General features: G+C 36.4%; 1 protein-coding gene across 2 annotated transcripts in view; it reads left to right on the plus strand.

The window, feature by feature from the left end:
• Positions 1–9833, plus strand: part of BICC1 (BicC family RNA binding protein 1) — a 111257-nt gene extending 101424 nt beyond the window's left edge. For both annotated transcript variants that reach the window (XM_014940578.1, XM_014940579.1), the window contains 5 exons: positions 373–527; positions 1961–2117; positions 4134–4294; positions 5276–5375; positions 6915–9833. In XM_014940578.1, coding sequence (XP_014796064.1) covers positions 373–527; positions 1961–2117; positions 4134–4294; positions 5276–5375; positions 6915–7045 — 704 coding nt within the window. In that variant the 3' untranslated portion in view covers positions 7046–9833. The remainder of the gene's footprint in view (positions 1–372; positions 528–1960; positions 2118–4133; positions 4295–5275; positions 5376–6914) is intronic.
• The last annotated feature ends 259 nt before the right edge of the window (positions 9834–10092 follow it).

Raw genomic sequence — 10092 nt, forward strand, 5'->3', positions numbered from 1 at the left:
TATTGGCAAGGTTGCACCTTACTTCAGGAATAAATTAAGTTACAAAATTGATAAGGGACTTAATCATATCTTTGACCCTGTTAAAAATAAAGAAAATACCACCACACCAAAAGAAAGCCAGAAGCCCTTCTTTTTGAAACAGATGTGATTCTTTCGGCTTCTTTGTAGTCTTCTGGGGTTTAACTACCTTCTGACAGTAAATTGCCTTAAGGAAAGGTAAGATTTAACCTGTGTAGCAAGTGCAGGTGTTTAGAACATTTTTCAGCCCCCATTTTGTGGGCTGAAGTCTATTAAAATACACAGCTTCAGGATTATCATTTCACTACCTTTGCTAAGGTTGAGATTTACTATTTTTTTTTTTCTATTTTTCAGCTATGTTAAAGAAGCCAGTTGTGACAGAAGTGAGAACTCCAACCAATACGTGGAGTGGTTTAGGGTTCTCTAAATCTATGCCTGCAGAAACTATCAAGGAACTAAGAAGAGCGAATCATGTATCGTACAAGCCATCTATGACAACTACATACGAGGTATAAAAAACTATCCTGTAATAGAAATTCACACTGACGTGTGAATTCTTGTTTTTACACACTTTTCTATACTGATTGAGTTGGGGTTCCCCCCACCCCAAACTTCTGCTAAAAGTCTCTAAGCTGGCATGTAATTCTAACCAAGAACACGGTATTTTAGTCATTCAGAGTCGGCACACGTGCAAACCACAGGCTTAGCTCTTCCCAGTGAAATGATAGCGTGTTAGGACTCCCGTTTCCATTTTTTGGTATGAGCTATTGTGGAAACATCTGGGCAGACTAAAAAAGCTTGGGTTCCTTGTATCCTTAGTAGTCTTCATCATTGGTACAAGAGGCAGTACCACCACAATGGTGTTTGAGGGTCATGTGCTGGAGTCTTTGAACAGACATAGTAGCAGGATTATAGTCATGTCTGAGAAGTTAATTTGTAAAATTAGCTCACCAAAGATATTTAGTCTTCACTGTGACATTTTATTGTGCATTCAGTTTTCCAGAAACATTGGATAACATCATCTTTGCTTCACAACTCTCAGCCACCACTACGATGAAGCATTATGTAAAGGCCACCTCTCTCCTTGTTTTTCTCTAAGACTTGAAGTCAATTCCTGCCTTTCTTCATTTGTTGAGTCACACTAACTATAGCTCATACCTTTGCAATTTTGCCAAAGAGTGTTTGCCTTCTTTTTCAGTAGTGTCTACTGAATAGTAGAAAAGATTGCTGCCTCTTAAGTTACAGTTTTCAATTTGTGTTTGATGCACATGTATAGAATGAAATTGTTCATTTTGTTCCATAATTTTTAGTTCATGTAAGTGTGTGGTATCACTAATGACCTTTTTTTGGAGTACAACCCCACCCAATTCCATAGTGGGGTGCTCTCAGGGAGTGCTGTTGCTGGATTTTGGAACATTCTGACCCACAGTGATGAAAGCTGATAATTAGTACTTTGCAGGAATATGAAAATCTTGTTTAAAAAAAAAAAAAATTGCAAATCAACAATTTGGCAAGGGTTTGTGATTGATATTGTATACCGTATTGTTGTCAAGTATTGTGTACTTGATGCACTTATCTTCAGATAGTTGCTCTGTTACATTCTCTTCCCCTCGAAAGGATCTAGTCAATAGACTGCTTTGTCTAGAATTTCTGTGGAATTTGATACCATGGAATGTTTTGGAAACAAACTTGGAACTATGGAGCAATTGATTTTGAAGGTCTTTAAATAACTTCTGCTTAAAAATCTGTAAACTGCGTACGTTTTAAGCACACCTGCTGTTTTTGTCTGCTTCGCAATTATTTGACTATTGATCGGCTGCCAAAAGAATGTTTGCAAGCATTAAAAGCTGTTTTTATTTTTAACTGAGCTGCTTCAAAGAAAACATCGGAGTTACAATGAATCCACTGTTTTCTGCCCAAACTTACTGTTTTTGATTTGCAGGGCTCATCAATGTCTCTCTCACGGTCCAACAGTCGGGAGCACCTGGGAAGTGGCAGTGAATCTGACAACTGGAGAGACCGTAATGGGCTTGGACCTGGAGCTCATAGTGAATTTGTCTCCTCAATTGGTAGCCCCAAACGGAAACAAAATAAATCAGGTTAATAATTTCTTACGATCGGGTTAAAAAAAAATAATGCTATTGATAACAATATTTTTTTAAAATGTTTCCTGTCATCACTAGGGACTTAAATTACTGACACCTGTAAAGTACATTTATTTTACTAATTGAAAAGTGAAAGCATATGCAAGATTGTGTAACATAGGAATAATGGTCTAAAAGGAAAATTTTTAAGGAAATTTTTTTAATGTAAGACATTCTTGCTGAAAGCTCTTTGCGGTGCTGAGAGTATACTGAGAACAGACCTATATAAAGCTTATTTCTATACTAGCATCGTTCTGCTCTGTTATCAATGCAACAACAGCAGCTTTACTGGGCTGTTTGCTTGCTGGTGGAGAAGTCTGATCTTAATTTTAATTTTAAAGCAGATTATCTTTATGGTGATAAAATAAGACTGTCCATGTGTTTGGCATGGCCTAGCACGTGATTTTAAACACTAGTTCCTGTGGATACAGGCTGAAAATTTTGTAATTCCTTTTTAAGCAATGTTTAAAACTTACAAAATAGAATTTTATTTAAATTGAACTCTTTGAAACTTCATTTTATTAATAACTTAATATATGCCTTTCTGGAAGAGTGAAAAATGGAGGTAGAGAATACTTGTCCATACTAACTAACTGCGTTATGGGGAAATAACTAATATGGCTGAGTTTACTTTTTTGTTGCATTTTTCTTATAAAGATGAATAAAACCTAAATTTTAGATCAACTACCAAGTACACAGGTAGTAAAAGTTGGACATCCTAAGACAGGATAGCTTCAATTAAAGATTCATGGTTGGTATACTTGTAATGATTGATTTTGGGGTATTTTTAGTGTTATCTTACTCTGACAGTGAAGAAATTGAGGCATCACCTTTTAAAGTCTAAAAATCAACTTAGTTGTGCTTCAGTTGTCAAACTTCATGTTCAGATTTTCAACATTGAATGGTTTACTGTATTTTAAGACTCTTTTCCAAAATGAAGCTGAGGTTGATAGAAGTTCTCCAAGCTCTGTAAATCTGATCTCAAATGTTTCTAACTAGTCTCTGCCCAGAAAATAAGAAATGTAGCATAGCCAGTTGTGAAAAATGGCAGTTTTCACATCCTATTGGCATTCTATACTGGAGGCCATAGCGTAAGTCTCTGGGGCAGTCTTAATTTTACTCACCTGGGAAAGTATCTCTTACCTCCTGCAAGCCTCTTCTGCATTCACTGTTATTCTTTCCTGTGTCTGTAACCAGGGAAGGAGCACTCACAGTGGCCTCACTTACACAAATGCCTGATGCAATCCCTGGGAGCTATCCTTTTCTTATAAGCATGAGGAAAAATAATTATGAACTAAGTGATTATATATGATCAGTATGTGTGCATAAGGGAAAGGGTTTACACTGCTAAATCAGCTTTCTTGATTGGTTGGTTGGTTTTATGAACCTCACCCTGGAAACTTTCTTTTTTTAAATTATATATCTTTTAGGAATATAATTTAGAATTAGGAGAGTATTTCCAGTTTTAGTCTTTTATAAAACTTTTGCATTAATTTTTTGTCTACATTGTACTAAAATAATAGTGAAATCATGTGGCTGTAGGTAGTTCTTTTACCAGGAATAGCTCCGGTGTGGTTTTCTCACCGTGCAGACCAAACAGGGCTGGTTGCATTTGTGTGCAATGGTGTTTTCCAAAATATTCACTGGAGAAAAGAGGGAGAGGGCTTAAGAGGAGGAAAAGCAGCAGAGCTTTGCAGCTCTTTCCCCTCTGTGAATTCCTGACTCGTATCCCTGCCACAGTTCACATAAGTTGATTTTACCCTTTCTATCAAAAACAAACACTGGAACTTAAGTAATGAAAAAATGTGCTTTATGCTCTTCATTCTCTGAGACCACTGAAAGGCATTTTTTTTCCTGAATAATAAAGGTTTAAATATTTTGTTAATGTAATGATCTGATTGAATACAGTGTTATGACAGAAAATTGTGCACTTCTGTGATGTGACTAAAAAGTGTGCTTCTTCCCTTTCAGCTGAGCACTATCTCAGTAGCAGTAATTACATGGACTGCATTTCCTCGCTGACAGGAAGCAATGGCTGTAACCTGAACAGTTTGTTCAAAGGATCTGATCTGCCCGAGCTGTTCAGCAAACTTGGTTTGGGCAAATACACAGATGTATTCCAACAGCAAGAGGTTAGTATTCCTTTGAAAGACACCTTTGTGTTTATTTCATGTTTCCCAGCAGTAGTTGTTCTCTCTCGTGACCAAAGCCACTTAGAAGTCTCACTTTGATGGGATTTTCATGAGCTGTTTTTTCAAAGATGCATCCTTTAATTTCCAGATAGTACTTCTGTCCAAACTGGCTATTTTGTCCTCATTGTTGGTTTACATTTAATAAAGAATTCAACTAGGGTGGCTTGTTGTTGTTTGGTTTTTTTTCATTCAAGGAAGTTTGAACCTTGGCTCCTACCTGTAAACTAGGATGCTAACTAGAATTTAATAGCTTTAGTCAACTTCATGTATAGGTTATGCTAATCTAATCTGCATTCAGTAGTAATGTCTTGTCTCTGCTGGTGCTGGTGTCACATATGTTCATCCCTCAACTCATACTCTGTGTGCCAGTTGACTTCCTTTGATCACTCCCAACAGGGAGATGTGGTCAGTCATATCTGTGAGCTTTCCACCTCTGCACCAACTAATTTCAGTGTAGTCCAAGTGGTAGTACTACTTATCCATAGAATACTATATAGCTAGAGTAAACTTGGTTAACTGTAGATAAATCTGTCGCCAGAATAAACTAACTGTGTCACAAAAGTACAGTGAGCCCAGCTGCAAGACTTACTGGCACAGTCCATACTGAGCTTGTCCTGAAAGCACCGTAGATGAATGTGGAAAGTTGTGTGTCACACCACTGGAGTAGGGTGTACTAGGGTGCAAAACAGATGTCTATGTGGGCTCTGTCAGTAGCTCATGTGGTAGAGGGGAAGGACCACAGCTGGGTTTGGCATCTGCCTGTGTTCTGGACCCAAATTGAGCAACTGTGTGAAGAAGCAATTAGAAATCAACAATTGCTGTTTACATGCAAAGAACAGGTTGGCAGAGTAACGATAAAATACAGTAGGAAAAAACAGGAGAGACTTGTTTTGTATAATTTTCCTATTTCTTTTTCTTTAGATTGATCTGCAGACATTCCTCACTCTTACTGATCAAGATTTGAAAGAGTTAGGAATTACCACTTTTGGTGCCAGAAGAAAAATGCTGCTTGCCATCTCAGGTAAATAACACAGATTATCATTTGTTGATTTTAAGTATTGTTTGTATTCTTCTCACTTGATTTCTGTGTCTATAGTTGGTAAAGGATCTTGGAAAGACTGAAAAATAAGAATTTAGTCCACAGAAGTCATATTGGTTTGCCCCTCATCAGAAGGCACTTAAAACCAGGCTTTATAGAGCTTTCACATTACTTAATAAGATTTCAGTTACATAGTCCTGTGTCCCCTTGTAAAGTTGGAGCTTGGTAGAAAGCTTGTTTCACAGCAGATTGTGACCTTTGTTTTATGCCCCAAAACTGGATCCTCGAAGCTCTGAGAGTATAGGCTCTGGAGTCTTAATGGTACTACATACCGGCCAGAACTGGCTTTTTCAGGATTTTGGTTCCCTGTCCTCCACTTCATTGATTAGCAAAGAAATCATCCTAGTGGGAAAAATTGCCTGGTGCTGTATGGGCTTTGGTTTGGTTTTTTGTTTGGGGGGTTTATTTTATGGGGTTTTTGTGTGTGTGTTTTTTTTCCCAAGGTCAGTTGTTTGCACGAACTGTAAGTTTGAAAAGAAACTCTTAGTTGGAATTTTCCAACCCACTTTAATGGGATGTCTTGTGTACTGTACATGCAGAAATATGAAGGACAATTATAATTTCTTGCATTGTGTTGCAGTATGTAATCCCTAACTGGATTTTTTTCTGATTGTAATAAATAGCACAAGATTGCATATCACATTGCCTAGGCAATGAATCTGTATCAGAAGAATGGTTTTCTCCAGATACTTCATTGTAACACCAGGTTACTTTTCTCCCAATTGTATCTCTTCTACAGATGCCATTAGTGAATGTTTTTTTATGAATTTAAAACGGTGGTATAAAGAATGGAATGTATTTAGTTCAATAGCAGTCATGAAAATCTATGTAATCTTTCAGTGATTTGTATTTAGCCTGGAGTTTGTTTACAAGAATAGAAAAGTGGGGAAAGGAAAAACATTTTGAATAAGCATTTGCTAATACAAGCTTAGGGCACATGTTTGAATGAGAGGTGAGCGTCTTTTTTCTAAAAGTTCTTATTAAAATATTGCTTCGGAGTTGTGTTTAAAATAAACAATTGTGCACTGAGAAATGATCAAGTTGGTAATAAACTTTTCTGTCATCTCAGTTTACATTGCATGATTGTGCTGCAGCCATATGTTCTGTGTGCGTGTACCTTCAGGAAGATTGCAGCCTTTGAGTATTATAACAAAATCTTTTAAAAGTGTTTCAGCTTTGTCAATTTGATCTAAATCAATATCACAAAACATTATCCACTGCATCAGCGCCAATTAAGAACTGCACCAAATAGATGCCTGCATCCCAAGCAGCCTCCATGAGTTCTAAGCTGACACTCTCATTATCCTGTTGAACTGTTAAATGAAACGAGTACCTCGCAGACATTTTCATTTGATACTGTGCTCTCTAAAATATTTTGGTGGCTTAAATAGAAGTTTTGCTCTTGATTTAGATCGAAATAATAGCTAATGAGAGATTTTTTTGTGTGTGTGACCTTTACAGAACTGAATAAAAACCGAAGGAAGCTCTTTGACCCGTCAAACATACGTGCCTCATTCCTGGAAGGTGGAGCCAGTGGAAGGCTGCCGCGTCAGTACCATTCGGACATTGCTAGTGTCAGCGGGCGCTGGTAGCAGTAAGTTGTGGCTCAAAAAGTCAGCTGTAAAGATGGACATGGCAATCCTGTGGACAGCCTTCACTGCACACCACCCTCTGCACTTTGGGAGTTTGGGTGTCAAGGACCAAAGCATTTTGTCTGCACAATACTGTGCCAAAAAAAAAAAGAGGAAAAACACATTTTTGTCTGTTGTCTTTCAAAACACCAAATGTGGGTTATGTTTTACTCGTGTAGATTGGACAGAATTTGCAATAATAATAATAATAATATAGGGTTCTTTGTTTAGTATTTTATTACCTATAACTATAATGTATGCACTGAATTTTTACTTTGTTGAATGAAGGAAGAATGAAGAGCTGGGATGCCAGAGAGCATAGATTTTGGTTTTATCAAGATGGATTTTTCTGGTACTGCTTAAAATAATTATTGAGGTCTTTCTGCACTTTACATGTTCTGATTTCTTGTCCTGTGGAAATTTATTTCTCTCTTTCATTTCCATATCAATTTTTATATTGGCACTAGTCAAAATTTTTTCAGGTGTTCCTGCATTAAGTCACATCTCACTATAATGGTACTAGAAACTGGTTCTTATGCAGATTTTTTCCCCTCTCTCTGTCTCCCCGGTAGTTATCTGAAGAGATTGTTCCAAAATCAAGCCACTTGGTCGTGGACCAGTCCTACTACACTCTCTTGAGGCAGTCTCGTGCTGCTTGCAATAATATTCGCTCACTGTAACAGATGCAATGAAAGACCAAAATGGACCTTGCAATATTAACCCTTTGCAGTGATCATATTTAACTGCTGCCTGTTATGCTAAAACTGTTTTTAATGGTTGTCTCAAAGCAAAGGGCTATTTTTAGTACCCTGCCACTAAAGGACACTTATTTATATCAGACTTTTATTTTTAGATTCTATACACCTACAATACGTAACAGATTAAACTGATCTACTGCAGATTTATGGTAGAGAATGAAAGGCATTCATCAAACTAGAGCTCTGGGCTGTCAGTTTGATTAAACAGACAACTAATCTAATTTGACAAGACAGCACTGTTGCCATTTAACAAATGACACATATTACTTACATGACTATGCATGCAGCGATTAAGCGACCTACATAAAATAGGTGTAATAGCATCTGTTTTATTCAATCTAGATTGTAATTGTCAGCTGCAGAAATGTTTAAAACTCTGGAGATGAACTATTTCTGAAACAAGTTATGTTCAACTGAAAGAGTCCATATTGTACATGGCTAGAGCTAACTATTGCATTCTTATACTGTGAAAGTCCAAAAAATTTGGCAATATTGTTTCTCTGTCTTTACAGATGTCTTGTTATGGGTTTATGAAGGGTTCTGATAATGAAGGAATTCATAAAGTGCCTCTTTCTGCAATGCAATATGAAGTTTCCAAGCATTAATTTGTTGAAAAGCATTCCCATAAGAAATATTGTGAATTACCTCTACTGTAATGTATTATTTATGTTCGGTGTACAAGCCTTTTGAGATGGACATAAACCACTGTCAAGTGCTCTGAAAAGAAGGCATTAGAATAACATTTACAGTAGTTGGGTTTTATGCAAAAATGGGTGAGAAATAGTTTTGACACTTTCCATGGATCATTCTTTCTTGTAAGGTGAGAATACAAAATGATGTATAAAGAAATTTGCACACACAAAGGGAATTTAAAGAATCTATTACTTGAGGGCATAGATGATCAAGCAATAATACAAAGATTTGTTGTGGTCAGCAAAAAATAACTGCTCAGTACTCATTTCAGCCATATCTACTTAATGGTGTATAGCTGGGTGACTTCCCCTGTAGATCAAGCAGCAGTCAGCTTCCTCTGGTTTTAAAATTGTTCTAGAGATCTGACTGGATACAACTGCTTCTTGTACGCACGCAAAGTTCACGTCAGAGCTACTGTGCTCAAATGCCAGAAGTCAATATCCACGTATCTATGAGATATTTGTGTGTATGTGTGTTACACGGGCAAGAGCAACTTCATGGAGACCCTCGTGGAAGCCACAACTTCTAATTCTGAAAATATTTACACTTGTCCTTACTGCTAAGCACGTAGACAGTTCCATTCACACAGATTACTTACGTGCTTACAGATAAGCTGTCATTTAGGTGTTTGCATTTGCAAGACCAGTGGTTGCAAATCAAATTGTATTCAGTTACGTTAATTTTATAAAATATTTTTAATGAAATAAATATTCAGTAACACTTTGTACAGAATTTTCTGCAACCCCTTCTTGCTTATTTTGCCTAAACTTAAAAGCATCAAGCCCCCTTTACACTCTTAGATTTTTAGTCTTTCGTAAGTACATACTATGTATCTAGACAGTACTATACTCAGAAACTGATTTTATTACAGTATTAAGTTGATGTGGTGTCTTGCTGAGCAGTGCTTACATCATCTACACCAAAGTGAAGAATTTCCCATTAACAACATCATTTTTCAATAGGGCTTCACACACACAAAAGAAAAACACACTGGAAGAAAAAAATTTCTCACTTATTTTGATTCCACAAAGGGAATAAGACAGTACAGTGTACCGTATTGTTAGTGTTATATTATGCACAAATATTTGACTTGCTACATAAAAATGTTAGTTTTAAATCTGTGCCTTAATAGTGACCAGTTATCTGTAAATATAGAGCAGATACAGATTGTATTTTTGTGGGTTGTGTCCTTTTAGTGATTTTTTTTTTTAAAATAAAAGATGAAATTAAAACATTAAAAATGGGAATTTTCAAAACTAATCAATGTTGCATAAAATAAATTTATATAACTCCCTTGTATTCCTATTGGTTAATGAAATATTTTTTATATAGACCCAGTTCCAGGGATGCTTGCTTGTTAATAAAATATAAAAAGCAGTATTTGACACAATTGCAACATGTTTCTTTCACATACTAGTGCTCTGTGTGTTTTACTGTTGTTTTTATATCACCTACAGTGTGTTTGTCTGGTTTTCAAATGAGACTGTGCTTTTTTTTTTTTTGAGATACCTCTCAAAAATTAATATGAAAAGAGTTAAATTTTCTCAGATACAATTC

The sequence above is a fragment of the Calidris pugnax genome, unplaced genomic scaffold (genome assembly GCF_001431845.1).
Source record: "Calidris pugnax isolate Ruff unplaced genomic scaffold, ASM143184v1 scaffold39, whole genome shotgun sequence".
Classification (NCBI taxonomy): domain Eukaryota; kingdom Metazoa; phylum Chordata; class Aves; order Charadriiformes; family Scolopacidae; genus Calidris; species Calidris pugnax.